At 52.6% G+C, this 20,051-nt stretch overlaps 1 protein-coding gene across 7 annotated transcripts in view; it reads right to left on the reverse strand.

Moving 5' to 3' along the window:
• The window catches only part of PLXNA4 (plexin A4), a 625,415-nt gene that overhangs the window by 208,042 nt on the left and 397,322 nt on the right, over positions 1-20,051 (reverse strand). For 5 of the 7 annotated variants that reach the window (XM_039519677.1, XM_039519674.1, XM_039519675.1 and 2 more), the window contains one exon: positions 13,164-13,264. In XM_039519677.1, the coding sequence (XP_039375611.1) occupies positions 13,164-13,264 (101 nt within the window). Of the gene's footprint in view, positions 1-1,798; positions 1,895-13,163; positions 13,265-16,721; positions 16,916-20,051 lie in introns of those variants that run through there. The other 2 variants (XM_039519678.1, XM_039519680.1) reach the window with 2 other exon arrangements.

Here is a 20,051-nt window from a genome sequence, read left to right on the forward strand (position 1 = left end):
CGCACTATGAACAGACTGAGTAAAGAGGGACGGGGGAGGGAAGGACTCCCGTATCTCCCCGCAAGGCCAGGGTTCAGCCTTTCATCTGGCTGCCCTAATTCATGGCAGGGGGCTAAGGAATTAAAGCAATGGCTTCTGCCTTGGGAGACATTTCATGCTCTCAGTTCAATGCTATTCCAAATCAGCTAAGGAAGAGGCCTGGGGTGAGAGCTGATGGGAGAAGGAATGCTGCAGAAAGGAGAAAGAGGCTCATTGCTCAAAGCCCAGAAGGAAATAAGAGGTCTGTGTGTTGTTGAGGGTGGTTGGGGGAGGAGAGTGGCAGAGGATGCGGGGCTGGATGAAACCAAAGCATATAGAGAGAACTGGAAGAAAATAATCTAGGCAAATGTGGAGCCTCAGCTCCCCTCAATGTCTGCTCCCCGGAGAACGTCCCCACATCAGGGCACATTGAGCAGCTCGATCCTTTGCTGCCATGTGCAAGCTGTCCACGCCTAGCGGGACTCCGCACAGCCAGCCCAGGTTTCCACCCAACTCAGCCCTTGGGAGCACTTTTCATTTCTCGCCGAGACTCCTCCTCTCGTGCAGAGCCGCTGTGCGTGGAGGGGACAGTGACAAAGGCCCCCTCGCTTGAGAGCAGGGATGACATGAGGCAATTCAAGGGTTAGCGTGCGTGAGAGGGCGGAGGTGCGAATGTGTGTGTGTGAACATGACAGGGAAAGCTAAGGGGTGGTGTGAGAGAGAGAGTGCGCACGGGTGGCCATGCTAAGGGGAGTTTGTTGGTGTGTTTGTGCGCGCAGAGAATGTGGGGTGTGTTTGTGCGTATGTGTGCGCAAAAAAACCCAAGAAGACTCTCTCTGTATGTGTGTGTGAGTGCGTGCAATAAGAGCAGACAGGCCTGTGTGTGACCCCGTGTGTGCATGAACATCCATACCAGGAGGCAGCTGAGTGTCCTAAAAAGTTCCTAGCAATGATTTCAGGAGGGAAACCCTCCTGCTTTTCCCCCTTTTGAGACCTGCCAGGAATCTGACAGTGTCAAGGATGATGAAATGTCAGGGAGAAAACACATTCGGAGGCAGACGTGACCCCGCCCTGGGAGAACTCATTCGCTGTGCCATTTTCTCTCATTGGCAGGTTATTGGCTGCAGAGATACTGAGGAATGTCTGACAATAAGACAGAAATCAATTCCCTGGAAGCAGCCCTATGACGGAAACTGAATTTTCCAAATCATCCATCCATCATAACTCTCTGTGATTTTGCTCCAGAGGCTGCAAGGCATTGCAAGGAACCCTACAGGGCATTCATTATTCTGATCTGTAGCAAGTTAGAAACGCAGTGGAACTGCTTACCAGAAACCCAGCGTGAAATTCTGTATATAGCAAAGAGCGGCCCAAGCTGCAAAACTCAGATCAGGAGTTTGGCCTCCCCTAGGGTGTTCAGATTTGGGGTTTCAATACACCCACTTATACAAACAGGCCCTGATCATGAACATTCAAGTCAGCATCTGGACACCACTCACTAGATTCAAACACAGCATAACTTTCCCCTGCACATCTATTCTGCTTTCCCATGCCTGCATCTACCATGCAGCTCTACCAATGTGCACTTCAATCCTCATCTACCAAAGCACCAGGTAACCTAGGCCTCCTAATGCACATCAATCCAGACCCGTAGCAGCCCTGGCTATTTCAGTCCCAGGCTCTCCTCTGATCACACACATAAATGCTGAACAGCACCATCCACTGACTGCTACCCTAGTCTTGGGCCCCCAACATGCGGCTGATGCATCTCAGTCCTGACCTGCAGCCTTGCCTGAGATTCCAGTCCTGGGCCCTGTGGAATGCAGCCGCGGCACCTTGACTCTGATCTACGGGACGCTCAGCAACTGTAGCCCAGAGATCCCCACACAGCTGTGCTGAGGCAACCTGTGACAGACGGACAATATCCTGTAATATCCTGAACAAACCTGATGGACTTAAGATCAACTTTACTGAATTAAGTTAAAACCTTATTGAATCAGGGTTAATACCTTTAGGGTCCATTGCATTAAAAATTCACTTGTGTATGTGTTATTGTCAGGGCTGCCCTTACCCGTATGCAAAGTACGCAGCTGTGTAGGGCACCAGGAAATTTGGGGCACCAAATTTCCTGGTGCCCTGTGCAGCTGTGTGCTGCTCCAGCCCCTGCTCCGGCTCTTCCCAAAGGCCCTCGCCCCTGCTCCGCCCCGGCCCCACCTCTGCTCCGCCCCCACTCCCCTGAGCTCTGCAGCATGGCTGGGCTTGAACTCACCGGCGGCGGGAAGTGCAGACCCCACCCCAGCTGCGCCGCCGGTGAGTAGTTCCCCCCTGCCCCCCAAGCCAGCCCTGCTCCCCCCACCCCGGGGAGGTCTGGGGCCTGCCCCCCTGCTTCCCCTCCCCTCCCCCCCCGTGGAGGCCTGGGGACAGCTCCCCTGTTCCCCGCCCACACCCCGCAGAGGCCTGGGGCCCCACTCACCCACCCCGTGGGGGAGGCTGCGTAGGGCCCCAGAATAGCTAGGGACGGCCCTGGTTATTGTGGCACTGAATGTACCTTCTCTAGTAGGGAGGGGAGGATGCTAATGAACTTCCTCTATTATCAACCTTTTGAAGCCACCCCCCTTCCAACTGGATCCTCCAGGGACCAACAGACAGAGAGAAGGTCTGGAGAGAAGTAGCCTGGTTTTAAACTGGGTCAGGGTGTTCTTCCTGATCCAGCAGACAGACAGGATCACTGGTCCATGGAGGGCCCCAATCCTTTGGGAAGGGTTCGAAGGACTGGCCTACTGAAGCCTCATAAGACTGGGTGCTGAAGCTGTGATGAATTGGTAACCCCAAGGAATCCCCCTTGCGGGGGGTTGAAAGACTCCATGTTCGAGTTGGGGTCGTGCCTGGTAAGCTTATTAGTGCGTAGGTTCATCTATTGTTTTTAATGTTTTCTCTGTACTGCTTTTTCCCGTAAGACTAGAGCAGGCTTGCATCGGAAGTGCTGTGTGGTACCTGGAGTCTGTAGCCATTACACCTGTTAACTCTCTCTGAAGAGAAAGCAAGGAGGTGCGCTTCGCTTGGCTAACCTGTCTGCGCTGGGAAATGCACAGCGGAAGCAGCGAGCTGTGCAGGCTGGAGATACCCCTGTCAGAAGGGAGAAAGATGTGGGTCTCCACCCAGAAGGGCAGCGGCTGGGGAGCCAGCAGCCTGACAGCGGGCGCCCTGGCTGGACCACTGAAGGGAAATACAGGGGCAGTTGCCCTGAGCTGTGGCAGATCCTAGTCCTGATGTACAACATGCCATGCTCTGGCAGCCCTGCCTCATGTCCCGATTCGCACACAGAGCTCTGCCAATGCTCCTCATTCTTGACCTGTAGCAACAGCCCCCCACCTTCCCACCTCCCCTGAGCAGAGACTGCAAAGCGGCTGCTCTGTCATGGAGACAAATCACAAGTACGACACCAAGCTCGCCAGATCTGCTGTAGTGAAAGGCTCATTCGGAAACCCGCTGCACAAACTAATTAGCCTCCCACCCCGCCCCACTGCCCTCTAGCTAGGAAGAACTAATCAAGGGAAAAGCCTGTTATCAAAATACATTTACCAGACACCAGCGTATTCCAGTCTGCGGGGCCCGGTAAAATCCGTGTGTCGCCTCAGGCAGCCACAGCCGTGCCGATGAATCAGCCTGCGAAGGGCACAGGCCTGTCCTGCGCCACTATTTATGGGAAACCAATGGAGCGCTCCTGAAAGGGATCTGAGTGGCATCTTGGCAGGCTGAGATCAGAAAAGGGGCAGGGGCAGTGCCAGCTGGCTCCAGGCTGACCCTGCTACCTCTACCTGTATGGATAGTAGGGTCTCCAGGCATTGTCACTGGCCTTTCTGCTGAGGCCACCGGGTGCAATTCAGGGTGGTTTGTTCAACGTCCACACCTGTACACCACAGACGGATGTGATTTATCAAGAGCCAACCACTGCCTCAGAGCCTTTCGGACGTTAACAGGGGATTTGCTCTCTCTGGACCTAAAACTCATTTCACAAAGCCATGAAAGAGCCTCCAAGATGATTACATGTTTTGGGCACTTCTGCTCTGCTCCAGGTGAGATCTGATGCTGAGGTGCTAAACGGAGAGGTACATTAGATATGCCTCAACCAACGGATTATGATTAAAGTTTACATAGATGTGATGCAAGATGCTGAATAGCCCAGTATAAATCCACCGAGCCATCAGGTCCCCCTGCTGCGAGCACCTTTATGCAAAGCAGAAAACATCCTCTCCTCTTTCAATAACCACCTGAGAAAGCGATGGATTCACTCTGTGTCAAGGCCCATTTCAGGTAGATTACTCCACTCTGCCTAGCTCTCTGACCAAGCTTCCGCTACAGACTCAGTCTGAGTGCCGGCTGAGACAGCGCATGATCCGAACCAGCCACAGCTTGGGGATGCAGCTCAACGGCTACGCCCCCCTCTCCCCCAACTGCCACTTCCGAGCAACACCTCAGAGAGTTCCAAACCAAATTCCATGTTTCAGGATTTTCTTCCAACGTTTTTCTCCTATGTGACTCCAACCAGTCCAACAACCTTAACTCTGCCCAACAGCCATTCCGACTGCACTAGGAAATGGGGCTTAAGCTCAGCTACGCATGTAGGTGGAAGAACAAACAGGGCGAAAGGAGCAAAGTGCAGATCTGAACTTCCCCAGCATTTGGGGGTTCAGCTCAGCCCTTCTGTGCCAGCCACAAGCTTCAGAGCCAGAGCTGGGTTTGAATCTGAAATCTGCCACCATTCAGCGGAAGTCAGGCTCACCTCTAACAAACAATGTACCTTTGTTCTGACTCCTACTGGAAGCTCTCAACGCTCTTTGCAGACAGCAAGGCCCCTGCGGGATTAATGCCCAGGGTAGGAAGAGCATAAGAAGCCCTCCAGACCCCACACAGGGTTCCAGTCGCAACTGCAGTTCCTGGGTCTAATTCAGGGGTAGGCAACATGTGGCACAGGTGCCGAAGGCAGCACGCGAGCTGATTTTCAGTGGCACTCACACTGCCCGGGTCCTGGCCACCAGTCCGGGGGGCCCTGCATTTTAATTTAATTTTAAATGAAGCTTCTTAAACATTTTAAAAACCTTATTTACTTTACATACAACAATAGTTTAGTTATATATTATAGATTTATAGAAAGAGATCTTCTAAAAATGTTAAAATGTATTACCGGCACGCGAAACCTTAAATGAGAGTGAATAAATGAAGACTCGGGACAGCACTTCTGAAAGGCTGCCGATACCTGGTCTAATTCATCATTGCCCTGCTCTTGTGCAGTTGTTTACACCAATGCAAAAAACATTACCATTCTGACGTGACAGCAGTTTACATCCTGGTGTAACACAGACAATAATGAATTGGGCCCCTGAGGGCGGGTTTCTTCAGTGAAACTGTGGGTGCAGGATACCTCCCAGGATCAGGATCAAGCCAAGAGCAGGAATCTACATGCTCCACCATCCCATTCACTCGCCAGTGCTCCGAGCTGACGTTCTGAACAGCGTGGGGCTCGGGGTGCTCTTCCTGTCCCCCCCTCTGAATCCCTCCTGGCCTTCCCATGCAAACATCACTTCCCAGAGCGGGCCCCGACATTTCCTGTCTCCCATGGCAGCGCTTGTTAAAGGAGTTCAGAGCGGGAGAACCTCAGCCCACGGGGGAGCGACATCCTTTCAGCCGACTAAAAGTCAAGCGAGAGAAAGACTTCTAAAGAGCTCGCGCCTGATCTTATCGCTGCCTCTGCAGGCGGCTTGGGTTACCGGAGACTCTCTTTAGCGACTCAGAAGACTTTGACCAAGAAAGGTAAAGTCAGGGTCAATCAATGAGACTGTGCCTACTCTGTGGCATCACGTTACCTGCCGAGGCGAGACAGCATTATTTTCTGGTCTGGGCATGAGTCTGCGGGAGGAAGAAAAATAAGAAAAAAGCCCCCAGACTAAGCCAGTTGTTTAAGTGCAGTTTTCCTTTGTACCAGGACAATCTGTTAGAAATGAGCCTCGTGACTTCTGGATGGAGAAGCTTCCCCAGATCCCAGGGTGAAAGGGGGCGGACACCGAAGACCAGAGCTAACTGCCGGGATAGACGCCCTCTCAGACAGGACTTTCTGCCCCAGAAACTCTTGTTTCCCCATGGTGGTAGCTAATCGCTAGCCAGGCCCAGCCTGCTCCGCTGGAGGACAGCCGAGAGAGCAGCCTGAGGCAGTCTGGGTGACAGGGCCAATGCATCGCAGCACCGCACAGAGCCCCGCACGGGGACCCAGAGAGGCAGCTTGTGCTTCCCCTGTCCCAGGGCTGTTTGGGGTCAGTTCCTCCCCTGGCATAAGACAGGGCAGCGCTGTGGGGTGCGGCACTGGGGACTGGGCCGAGCTTCCCACAGACAAGCTGGGCAGGGTGCCGTGAAGCTCTTGTTCCAAACAGCCGGCTGGAGCCAGATGCAGAATAAAGCCGCGCTCTTCAAACACTGAGCGGTCCCTGAGCATCACACACACGACCGAGCAAAACACACACACACACACACTCTCTCTCTCTCTCTCTCTCTCTCTCTCTCTCTTCCCTGTGGCTTGATTTCAGCAAGAGCAAGGTCAGGTCCCAAGGCTGGGAACTAGCAGATAAATCTCCTGGCAACTCCTTCTTATCCCATTCCCTGGCTGCAGACTGTGCCTGCAGCTGGGCGATGTGCTGTAGCCAGCAGTTCCTGCTGTGACTGCTTAGCCTCGGCCAGGATTTAGGCTATGTCTGGCCTGGAGCTGGAGCTGTCATTTCCAGCTCCGGCAGACGGACCCACGCTAGCTTGATCGGCGCTAGCCTGCTAAAAATAACAGCGTAGCCACGGCCGGTGGGACGGCTCAAGTACAATCCCACCTGAAACTCTAGCTATGGACTTGGGCAACTGGGCAAGCCATGGCTAGGCTGCTATTTTTAGTAAGTTAGCTCAACGGGTATGGAATGAAACCTTCCAGCTCCAGGCCAGACATACCCTTACGGCGTCCCTACATAGCAGTGACACTAGGCAGCCCAGCGTGCATTAAAGCACAGACTCCTGCCTCTGGCCAGCAGCCTCAAGAAAGAATCCCCTTCCGGTAGTCATTGCAACCACGTCCTAGCTCCACGCTGCCGCTGCTCAGGGCTGGAGGAACAGCAGCTTGTGGCCTAACTTGGTGCTATACGTTGCTAAGATCCTAACTGGTCACCATGTGTGTTTGCAGGAGCAGGGTATGTCTGTGAAGAGGAGGGTGTTTTCACACTCTTTCATCTCCATAAGTGGCACGGGCCCGCTGCTGCAGCTGGCGAGACTGACATGGAGTGGTGGGGGTCCAGGTTTGGAAGCAAGGCAACAATGTAACTCAGTGTGTGTGCGTGAGGGAGTGAGAGGTGTTGGCCAGTGCACATTTATGTGGCATACATTTGCATGCGTGTCTCTGTGCGCATGTCTGTTTTGGCACGTGTGGGTTGCATGACAGGCAAGAGCGTCGTTGCGGGAAGACGGGGGGTGCTTGCGCATGCTGGAAGTGATTGGGGTGCTGGTGCCTCGGGCTGTGGATGTGTGTGCTTTGGGCAAGGTATTTGCTGGTGGGTGTGTTTTTGCATGCTGGGACTGGCATGTATCCCTGTGCGCCTGGCCACAGCCACGTGTGTGCAGGATGCTGCACAGGCATTCATATGGCCACAAGCCAGTGACTCCTCCCCCGCCATCCAAATAGGGAGGGGGAGCTATGGACACAGCAGGTTTATCCCCCATCCTAAAATATACATTCCTTGCCTGAGATTGAGCCACTCTCCAACGGTCTTGGAGTCATGATCAAACATCTGGGGAGGATCCTTCCATTTGCCTCCTTGCTCCTCTCAGTCCCGCAACCCTCAGCTGTTCCATGGCTGGGAAGCACTGAGACACCATTTGGAGAAAGCCCAGAGACAGAGGAGGCAGGGCAAGCGGAGGGAAGTGGCGGGGTGAGGGGTCTGTCCCCAGATTTGGAGGGCACTGCTGGGCAGGGCTCGGCTCAGGAGGCTGGTTGGCACGATGATGCCTCTTGCGGCAGCAAGTGGAAAAGCAGCGATTTGTTTCCCACTGAGAGAAAACTTTCACCGTCCCGTCCTCGTGCTCTGGTTCAGTGACACTATCGTGACCTTGCAGTTGGCCTTGGCTCACCAGCTGCCTTCTGTCCTAGGCACTTGGTCTCTCTGTGCCAGCCTGGTTACCGCCCCTCCCTCAGCCTCCCTGGAGACCTGTGCAGAAGCCGAGCCCCATGTTTTCAATTTATACCATCTAAATGATTCATCACAGCCTAAAGAGGCCTAAACGCAGCCCCGGAGGGGAGCTGAGCCACTGAAAGGAGAGGAATGAGATGAGAGCTAGAGATACAGCAATGCAAAGCTCCAGTGACCGGCTCTCTTCCTTGCCATGTAGAAGCCAATCAATGTCCCTCCCTACCCCCTCCTCACGCTTCCCTCCACCCCCGTCTCTCTCAATAGAGTCAAATTTCCCCCTGTAAGATTAGGATGGGAGAGTCACAGAAATCAATTCCTGGGCGCTGGCACGCTGCCCCTTGCACAGAGAATTCAGGATCGCAATGCAAAGTTGGATCACAAAGCAGTCACCAGACACCATCCCAGCTCCCAGCCCTCCGGGCTAAAGCATTCACTAGAGATCACCGGCTGGAGACTCAGAGCTTCCAGTGGATGGGGCTGTGGGTAACCTTACAAGCCGCGTGCACTGACACCTATACTGAGCACCGCAGTTACTGATGCTCAGATCCAACAGTGAGAAGCACTCTAGAAATAAACAGACAGCTACGCACACCCGACAGGCCACCCTTCTCCGTTAGGTGAGCAATTTACGGCATGCCCTGCACTGCCATTAATTAAAGATGATTGATACTGGAGAGGAAGGATGCTCTTGTAGTTAAGGCACACGCCTGGCAGTCTGGAGCTGCGAGTTCCATTCCTACTCTTTCAGCGAGGGCCTGGATAAGTCACGTCCCTGCTCCATGCCTCAGTTTCCCCATCCGTAAAACAGGGATCACTTTACCTCAAAGGAGGCTGGACTCCTTCCTGCTTACGAAGCGTTTGAGACCCTTGGCTGAAAGGTGACACAGGGTGATGTATTAACACTAGTGACAGGCAACGGTTCTGACAGGTTTTCCTGGAGATCTCGTGTGGGCAGAGGGGTGGGGGTTTGATTGGACAGCAAGTCTAGGAAAGGCTGATTAATGAACTTCACAATGTTCTAAGGTTCAGTGCCAATAAGGACCCAAACACCCAGGTGCTGCTACCCTGAGGCAGCTGGACAGCTTAACTCTGCAGAACAGGAGCTGGAGGTTATGGGAGCCCAGGGATATCGCACTGCCGGCTGCTTGCCTGGCTGGAAATGCCCTGGACAGCCCGGCTATTGTGGTTTGGCCCTGCTGCTTCCAAGCCCAGTGTGAGGGGCAGAGGCAGGCAAATAAAAAAAAATAAACCCAGAGATCGCAGAGAAGACAAAGAACCTTCTCAGCCCCCCCGAGTGCCTAGTTCACTCCAGGTTTGGTTTCAGGGCGAAGCGTCCTTTGCCAGGCCGGGTGGTTCTAACTGGAGCCAAACTTGCTCACCCAGCCCCACCAGATCAGACGTATTACAGGAGCTTTGGAGAGAGGCCCCGGGACGCAATGGGGCGGGAACAGGACAACAAGGCAAGGGCAGAGAGTGGTGAAGTGGCCACAGCACTGTCGTCTTTTCTTAGGGAGTTGTGGTCACTGACTTATACGGTTTCCTAGTAAAACCCATAGAGCCTGAGTCTCCTCCCCCCAGCACTACCTTCCTGAGGTCAGTGGCGTGGCACTGGGGGAAGCGAGGGAGGACTCGGGTTCTAGCACACAGTGGCTTCGCCCAAGGACAGGCGAGGCCGTGGGCAGCACTGGCGCGGAGCTCACGGCTGGGAAGCAGGACGAAGGAAAGGAATTTAGAGGGAGGATTTACATGTTTTCCTTTCGGAGCACCTCAAAAGCCAAGGTGAATTAGCCCTCATGGCCCTACCGTAAGGCATGTAAATAAAGGGCAGCCCCATTTACAGAGGAGGAAGCAGAGGTTAAGCAACAAGCCCCCAGGTCTGTCCTAAAGTTGGGAATAGAACCCAGGAATCCTGCTGTGCTGGCCAGTGTATTAACAACAAGGTCATCCTTCCTCCTTAAGGGAGGAGAAGGGGGGTGTTGGGGGGAAGGTTTGCACATGGGATTCCTAGTCTTGAATCCAGTTCTCCTTTCCCTACTATACGCTGGCTAGCATTTTCTTTAGCTCCCTTGCACCAAGTTGCTGTGCAATCTGCAGTTGTCTCTGCCCCTTTTCTCTCTCTGGGGATTTATTGCTAGGTGCATTGATTGCTTGATCCCTGCCACTGACCCTGGGTGGCTGCAGCAATAGCCTGAGATGAAATATCTGGTATTGCCATGGTTCAATCAGCAGCTAATGTGGTGTGATGATCTCTTCTATGCATCTGGAATCCCTATCACTGAGCCAGTCGGGTAGCAATGACACCTACTTCTCCAGGCCAGACCTGGAGACCCAGATTTACATGCTTCCTCCAATAGAAGAAATGAGCTGGGTGACGTCAGGCTGGTATTCAAGGCACACCTGGGTCTGTGCTCTAACTTCACCCACCTTTCAGGGACTCCACTTTCACCTTGCAGGTAAATGAATGGGATTTAGCTAGACAATGGAAATACCCTCCCTGCCTTATCTGCATTGCCATCCCCTAGCCCGACGTCCAATTATTGTCTGAAAAATGTCTGAGCTGCTTTTTAATGCTAGACCCTGGGCAGGGCCCCCCATTCCCGCTCGGTACGGAGGCGGCCGTGTTTGGTTCTTGGTTTGGAGAGGAGGGGATACGTGACGTATTCATGATGTTTGTGCCACAGCTCAGGAACCTTGGTGATGCGGCCGTGTGCTTCATACATCACTGTCACAATCACCATCAAACTAATGCACTGCACTGGACAAGCATACCTGTGCCCCCACTCCCCAGGGCTGATCCACACAGGATAACAGCCTGCTACTGCTCTCCAATTAAGGAATGAGTCCTTCAGCTCCAGTAGTAGAGGCTCATGCTTTAGACCAAGAGGTGCTGGGTTCACTCCTCTGCCTGGGGGGTTCTCAGCAGTGATGGGTGCCTGAGTCACACCAAAGTGTTCTTCAGGTTCCTATAGACTTGGGTAGGAGGGAGGATCTGTCACTCCTTGCACCCTCAGAATACGCTGCACGTGATCATCAGCCACACAGCACCAGATCCCACAGGTGGGGGGTTCAGCGTGCTTTGACAGCCCCGACACCCCCTATGTGCCTACACAAAGGGTGCAGGGCTGGCAGAGGCACCATACGCTTCCCCTATGCTGATGCCTCCAATATGCCTCAACCTGAACCCAGAGGAACCATCTCTAGAGCTGGGGACGGAGTTCATGGCTGCTCTGCAGAGACCCTCACTGAAGAGACCAATCAGTGCACAAAAGGTGGCTGTTTGTTGGGAGGTGGACACCTGCCTGCTAGGAAATGAACCAAGAGCCACCGATTCATTGCATGCAAGCCACCAAGCACCGATCAGACACTAACGGCATTCAGTCACTCTGGGATGGATGGAGCTGATGACTTAGAGATAAGAGGCCTCCTAGCCCATTACCAAGCCCACACGCCAGCCAATCCCTCTGTCCCGTGAGGGTCATTTGACATAAAGCTGACTGATTCCAGTGAAAGATGCTACATAAACAAATCAATAATGGCAATCCACCCAGGTCCTTGATACAGAAGAGGTGGGCCCCTTCGTTGGCTAGGTCACTGATAGCAAAAAGCACTCTGCTCGGGTGCCACGGTGATGGGCCCGGGAGAAGAAGAGCAGAGGGAGAATACACCAAATCTGGCTGTTGAATACAAGTGTTGGCCTCACGTTCTCAGGAGGGCCCTGGATGCAGCTTGCTCGGTATAGCTGGGGTAACGTTTACAAACCTCAGCTCAGGCCAGGTGTGCCCAGGATCTCCTGAGTGAGCCCAGGGCCTAAGCAAAGGCGGGACCTGACTCCTCGTTTTGGGCATATTCATCCCCGCTGCCCCCAGCTGCACTCTGCTGGTCTATATATGGCCATGAAGATCAGACATGCTGCCAGGTCACGGGCTCCATTGGCATGTGATGCTATCCCACCATTCACAGCTTGCCCCAGCCTTGAGCTCGACAAGCCTGAGACCCAGCTCTCTCTGGCACTGGAAGAGGGTTCTCTGCAGGGCAGAAGGGGAGGTGGGTGTTGAGGTTAGTGAGAGGAAGCCTCGGGGTCAAAGGAAAACAATACAAAGTGCTGCAATGTCAGCAGGGCCTCGGGCCACCTCAACTGAAGTTCTGCATTCATTCTAGAGGCACCTGGCAAGGCTGTATTTCAGAGTATGGCTTCCTTCCCTGCAGTGCCATTTTAGTGAGCAGACTCCCTCCTGGACACTGATCCTGGGACCCACGTGGGGTGGAAATTATCCGCTCAGACTTTGCCCACTGTCCCAGAAGAGCCAGATGGATCTGCATTGAAACAGTTGGGCTGACATTTAAATTGTTGTCACTAGGTTTCAGAGCTAACACTTGACTGAGATGAAATGGGGCAGTTCCCCCTTACACGTTACCTATGAATGTGGCCCCCTGTGCCTATGGAATCCTGAAGTCCTGATTCTCCTCTCAAGATAGTGTAAAGCAGGAGTCACTCCCTTGAAATCAACAGCGGTCAAAACAATGTAAACAGTGGAGAGTCAGTGGAGAGCGAATGGGCCTGATTTAAAACACAGTGGAGCAAACAGGAGCCTTTCCATTGATTTCAATGGACTTTGGACCAGGGTCTTGCTGAGTCCCTCCTTATCCACTCACATGTGCACTCAGAAGGGAGAAACCCAGACTGCCTTGTCTCTGTCATTATTCTCTTTACCATTCTAAGTGAAAGGAAGACGACTGCTTCAGCAAGGACCCCCTCTCTCAGTCTCCGAGGCCCCAACTGAGCTGCTCGGATCGCATTTTCGAGTGATGTCTTGTGCCCCCCCAGGGACAGCCCTGTCCATTTGCAGCTTTGCTGCGTGCCCCGGTAGAGAGTGAGAAAAGCGCACGGGAGGCAGGGCCGGATGGAGGGAAATGCCATCGGGCCGTACTCACGTGTTGTGAAGCACACACCAGCCACAGTGGGGGTCCCCGGAGCCCAGGCACGCGCTGCAGGTCTTGTACTGCCCGCACGACTCCACAGGCACTCTGGTCAGCTGCGGGAGGAAGGGAGAGAACATTTCAGTCTTGCTACACTCTGGAGCGCAGGGTGTGAAGCCGTTCACGCTCCTTGCTGCAGCAATCTGGAGCCAAGCCTCTCAGAAGGGAACCTGTGCAGAGCTCCCCAGGCCAGCCACGCAGGGAATGACGCAGTGCGGCCCCTGAATAAAGCTGTTTGTAACACACGTTGGTCCAAATTCCAACCCGGCACAACCCTATTACAATCAATGGCGTTACACCAGGGGATTCTGCCCCATACCCTCTCCCTTGCTCACACACACCCAGCACTGAAACAAACACCCACGCACAGGCTCACGTCCACCCCGCCCCACACATACTGCCCTGTTGCTTCAGTTCTGTTTGGACAGACCCGGGCTCAGCACAGCAGACAGCCTGTTTGCAAAGCCCGGCTCTAGAACGCATTGCTAAATTGCTAATTCATCTGATCAACACACCTTCAGCTTATGCCCTGGAGGGCAACTGCGGGGCCTGAACTGGTACCACAGGCTCTGAAAGTATCTCTAGATACCTCTCTCTGGGACTTATATGGCCCCCCTTTATCACAGCATCTGATCCTCACAACACCCTAGCGAGCTAGTGCAGGCCTATTATCCCCATTTTACTAATGGGAACTAAAGCACAGGAAGACTAAGTGCCTTAACCAAGGGCACACAGGAAGTCTGGGGTGGAGCAGGGACATGAACCCAGTCCTAGGATAACAGCCTACAACCACTTGGCCATTCTTCCATTCTAAGAGCTCTCTCCTGGTCTCTTGTCTCCAGACCTCTTTGCCCCACCTACTCCATGGTGAATATTTCCTTGGTCAATAAATCGCACACCAAGCGTCGCCCACAAGCCCATCTTTTCTTCTGGAAACTCCAGCTATTTTATTTTCCACGTGCAGCTATCATTCCTCTAGCCCTCGGCCCCCTGGACTTCAGCTCCAACTTAGGGCAGCTGAAGGAATTTCAAAACCTCCCGGCGGTTGTTTATACGCCGCACTTTGCTCCACTTGGGCTTTCTGTTTACACACAGTTTCACTTCCTGGTTTTCCTATCCTAGCCCAATGCTGTTGCCAACTGACACATTGGCACCGTGTCTCTTTGTCCCCTCTAGTGGCGAGACAACATAAAGAGGTTTATGACTTTCTCCATGCCTCCAAGCTGCCGCTCCAAGCTCCTGTAGCTCAGTGTGTAGAGGTGCTAATCTCCAGAGAAGGCTATAGGATATAAGCAGTCAGAGAGCTGGAACTAGCGGCACTGTGATCTGAAAGAGACGGCTGTGAGCCTGGCTGCAGAGGAGTGTTTTAACCATCCCACCACGAGAAAGCATCTTTGCATATTCCTTGCTCTCTCTTTCTTTCTTTTTAATTAAAACATTTCACAGAGTCATAGAGTTTAAGGCTAGAAAGGACCTCTCTGATCATTTAGTCTGACCTCCCGTATAACAGGGCAAAGATTTCCATTTTTTTAAACCAAAATCTACATTTTGTGTCCAATGACCTGAGAGTGTCTTTCCCACTGAATGAGCTCCAGAGTGGATCCGTAATATACAGTCAATCACCCATACCTTCCTACCAGCCCATGATGGCAGGGCAAGTTTATTCCTTCAGATGATACAGTATGTTATTACCCTGATGAAACACCGCTGAGAACCATTGCCTATGGTAAATCCCCCAAAGAAACCAGCTACTGCAGCTGGGCACTTTTACATAACTATGGGCAAACATCAAAAGCTCAAAGAAACCTCTAGAAGATTGGGCCTACAAAAGTGGCCACGGAAATCTCATGAGTACAGGCCAAAGGGGCAGAGGAAATAGGTAAAATAATACAGGGAAAACAGGATACAAACTTTTTCACACCTTAAAAAGTTTTGGTGGAAGGTTCAAGAGGTTATGGGGATGCTATGGGGGGGATGGGGTAGAGAGTCCATAGAACCATAGAGTTTATGGTCAGAAGAGACCATTAGATCATCTAGTCTGACCTCCTGTATAACACATAGAATTTCACTCAGATACTTCAGTATTGAGCCCAATAACTTGTTGGACTTGGGGATAATCTACACTCCAAAGTAGGGGTGGGCAAACTACGACCCGCAGGCCACATCCAGCCTGCAGGACTGTCCTGCCTGGCCCTTGAGTGCCCGGCCCTTGAGCTCCCGGACAGGGAGGCTAGCCCCCCGGCCCCTCCCCTGCTGTCCCCCCTCCCCTGCAGCCTCAGCTCGCCGCACTGCTGGCGCTCTGGCCGGTGGGCCTGTGAGCTCCTCTCGGGCAGTGTGGCAGGCTCCGGCCGGGCCGCATGGCTGCCAATCCTGCCACTCTGAGCGGCATGGTAAGGGGGCGGGGAGCAGGGGGGTTGGATTAAGGGGCAGGGGGTCCCGGGGGACAGTCAGGGGGCAGGGAGCAGGCAGCAGTTAGATGGGGCGAAGGTTCTGGGGCAGGGTGGTTAGGGGACAGGGAACGGTGGGGTTGGATAGGCGTGGGAGTCTGGGGGACCTGTCAGGGGGCAGGAGTGTGGATGGGGGTCAGGGGTCAGTCAGGGGATGGTGGGTTGGATAGGGGGTGGGGTCCTGGGGGGTGGTTAGGGGTGGGGGGGTCCTGGGAGGGGGCGGTCAGGGGACAAGGAGCAGGGGGGGGTTGGATGGGTCGGGAGTTTTGAGGGGGCCAGTCAGGGGGCAGGAAGTGGGAGGGGGCAGATAGAGAGAGAGGGGGCCAGGCTGTTTGGGGAGGCACAGCCTTCCCTACCCGGCCCTCCATACAGTTTTGCAACCCTGATGTGGCCCTTGGGCCAAAAAGTTTGCCCATCCCTACTCCAAAGGCTTTGTCTATCCAGCTCTACCAGCAGAGCCCCCTAGTGGAGATGCAGCTTATGCCGTAAAAGGCGTTCTTTTGCCAGTCTAGTTAAACCTCCCTGAACGACATAACCTGTACTGGTAAAAGAACTCTTTCCCCAGTATAGCTGCACCTACATGGACTGTTTCGCCTGTATCGCTATGTCAGTCAGGGCGTGTGTGTGTTTTTTTCATGCCCCTGACTGTGCCAATCAAACTTGGCATGGTAAACCTGGCCTTACACCTATCTCTCAGAAAGGCATCCAGTTTTGATTTGAAGACATCAAGAGATGAAGACTCTATGACTTCCCTTGGTAGTGTGTTCCACTGGTTAATCACCCTCCGTTAAAAACTGGGCTGGGCTGGTTCTTCCTTTCTCAGGTCTGGTTGGACTATCCCTAGATTTTAACCCAGTAAAATACTTGCAAAAGTAGCTCATAATTCAGTGGTTAAAGACTGTAAATCTGTCCTTCCCTAATCCAAAAGCAATTTATTATGTATTGGACCTTCATCCACCTTGAAGGACAGAAACTTGTAAATACAGGTGGGTCTCAGCTATGAAGTTCAGATCCAGATCCAAACTACCCTGATGTTAGACAGGGTTCTGCTCTGATTTTCCACTTTAATTGAAGACCTCGATTTCCCCAAAGTCTGCCAGGGCTCTAGTCCTGTTTGCACCCGTCTGACATGAAGGGGTCTGAGCTGTGAAGTTTAGATCAGAATGTGCACTTCTCCGTCATCGCATGGGGTTCCAGTCTGGCGTCCTGGTCCACACGCACCTCTAGTTGTGACTCCAGCATTAGAATGAAAATGGAGCTCTGAGGAAAAGACAACGCTCTGTCAAGCCAGACGCAAAAGCCTGACTGTGCTAGTAGCAGGTGTTAACTACCCAGGTGGGGTGGCCTCATTGGCAAATTGTTGCAAAGATGTAACAGAAATTAGCTACCTCTGTAGGTTTTTGTATCATTGCCCATCACTGTGGTATCTGATCACCATTCAGCCATCCAGTGAGAGCAGCAGCAGGACCTAGGGAGTATGGTTATTTCACATACCTGGCCCTGTACTGCATGCATCCCGTTTGGTGAACCTGAGACACATGGGTATGTGCTACAGCAACACATCTTGTTTTGTGTTAATGCCTCCAAGACACACAGCTACCCAGTATGAACTCACACCAAACCATGCGCCATGTTCTGTGGTGTAGGCCCTAGTGAGAGGGTCCAGTATAACCACTCCTATCATTGTGTGCTACTGCTGGTACAGTGGGTCCTGTATGAATTCATCTCAAGCAGCTTTATTGTGAGATTAATTACAATTGTACCAGGCTGATAAATGTCTTGAGCTGCAGTGTCAGCCCTTCTAATTAATAAAGGGAGAGACCACAGAAAACAAAGGAGCTGTGACTGAAAGGAAAGCCACCAAGGGGTCATCAGCTTAAGAGAAGGGAACATCGAGCAAATAAGACAACATCAGAGCTCATATTTCACCCTGGAACATAATCTGCAATTAATTCAGCTCATCTCCGTGAGTCTGAAGTCTCAAGAACTGTCCGTGCCCTCTAGGAGCAATCAGCCTTTGACGCTGCCCCAAAGATATATGAAAAAGAAAAGTCCACACAGCCCTGCAATCACGTCTTCTCCTCATCATTACTGATAGAGGCATTAGAATCGAGTCATCTTCTGCAGTGAAGGCTGAAACAATCTCTGAAACCAGATTTTGATTCCCACCAGGAGCAGCAGAAGTGCCTTAAAAGTGGGGGGGCCCACCAGTGCCCAAACCGTGGCCCTGCCCCCCCATGCCACCCTTTCCCCCCAAGCCCCTGCCCTCACATCACCCATTCACGCCGAGGCCCTGCCCTCGCGCTACTCCTCCCTGAGCCTGCCTCCCTCCCGGCCTGTTCCCCACACTCCCGCCTATTCCCTGTACCACCTATCCCCTTTTTAAAGTGCTGGGGCCATGGCCCCTGGTCCCCATGTTCCAGCACACCTAATTCCCACCCCGCCCCTCTGACACACTCAAACCATTCCCGATGACACTTCTTAGGAGTGATCTTCTACCGAGGTGGAATTCTAATGAGTGTTTGGGACACACCTAACCAAGGGTGGGGAGATCGGAGATCCCAAACATTGAGGTGCCGCTGGTGCGGAACAGCACGAGCTGGGATATTATTTATATTACTATTGTGCCTAGAGGCCTAACCAATATCGGGCCCCATTGTGCTTGTCGGCAGATACACTTAGTAAGAGGCTGTCCTGGCCTCAAAGAGCTCGCAATCTACATAGACAAGGCAGATGAAGGACGTGTTGCTAACCTCATCTTACAGATGGGAAACGGACTATGATTGGGTGATTTGCCCAGGGTCACACAAGGAGTCGGAGGCAGAGCCAGGAGCTAAACCTAAATCTCCCACGTCCTAACTGAGTGCATAGGCGCCAACTTGCTCTCTACTCAGAGTGGGTGCTCGACCCCCCCCACCACAGGCTCGCCCCAACTCCACTCCTTCCTCCAAGCCCCCTCCCTCCCCCGTCTTAAGAACATAAGAACATAAGAACGGCCGTACTGGGTCAGACCAAAGGTCCATCTAGCCCAGTATCTGTCTACCGACAGTGGCCAATGCCAGGTGCCCCAGAGGGAGTGAACCTAACAGGCAATGATCAAGTGATCTCTCTCCTGCCATCCAGCTCCAACCTCTGACAAACAGAGGCTAGGGACACCATTCCTTACCCATCCTGGCTAATAGCCACTAATGGACCTAACCACCATGAATTTATCCAGTTCCCTTTTAAACATTGTTATAGTCCTAGCCTTCACAACCTCCTCAGGTAAGGAGTTCCACAGGTTGACTGTGCGCTGTGTGAAGAAGAACTTCCTTTTATTTGTCTTAAACCTGCTGCCTATTAATTTCATTTGGTGACCCTTAGTTCTTGTATTATGGGAATAAGTAAACAACTTTTCCTTATCCACTTTCTCAACATCACTCATGATTTTATATACCTCTATCATATCCCCCCTTAGTCTCCTCTTTTCCAAGCTGAAAAGTCCTAGCCTCTTTAATCTTTCCTCGTATGGGACCCTCTCCAAACTCCTAATCATTTTAGTTGCTCTTTTCTGAACCTTTTCTAGTGCTAGAATATCTTTTTTGAGGTGAGGAGACCACATCTGTACACAGTATTTGAGATGTGGGCGTACCATGGATTTATATAATGGCAATAATATATTCTCAGTCTTATTCTCTATCCCCTTTTTAATGATTCCTAACATCCTGTTTGCTTTTTTGACCGCCTCTGCACACTGCGTGGTCATCTTCAGAGAACTATCCACGATGACTCCAAGATCTTTTTCCTGACTCGTTGTAGCTAAATTAGCCCCCATCATGTTGTATGTATAGTTGGGGTTATTTTTTCCAATATGCATTACTTTACATTTATCCATATTAAATTTCATTTGCCATTTTGTTGCCCAATCACTTAGTTTTGTGAGATCTTTTTGAAGTTCTTCACAATCTGCTTTGGTCTTAACTATCTTGAGTAGTTTAGTATCATCTGCAAACTTTGCCACCTCACTTTTTACCCCTTTCTCCAGATCTCGCCCCTGGCCCTGCCCCCACTCCACCCCTTCCCCAAAGCCCCACCCCCACCCTGCCTCTTCCTGCCACTGCTCTGCCCCTAGTCCCGCCCCACCCCCACTCCACACCTACCCCCAAGGCCCCGAACCATCCCCGCTCCACCCCTGCCTCTTCCCACCCCCTCCCCCGAGCACCCCTCCTCCCCATTCCTCCTCCTCCCTCCCAGTGGCTCCTGCACACCACTGAACAGCTGTTCTGCGGCGCACAGGAGGGATGAGGAGGAGTTGACCGGCAGGAGTGCTAGGGGCGGGGAGCTTGGCTGCTGGTGGATGCTCAGCACTCACTAATTTTTTTCCGTGGGTGTTCGGCGCCTATGACTGAGTGTCCTA

The sequence above is a fragment of the Mauremys reevesii genome, linkage group 1, assembly GCF_016161935.1.
Source record: "Mauremys reevesii isolate NIE-2019 linkage group 1, ASM1616193v1, whole genome shotgun sequence".
In the NCBI taxonomy this organism is placed as follows: domain Eukaryota; kingdom Metazoa; phylum Chordata; order Testudines; family Geoemydidae; genus Mauremys; species Mauremys reevesii.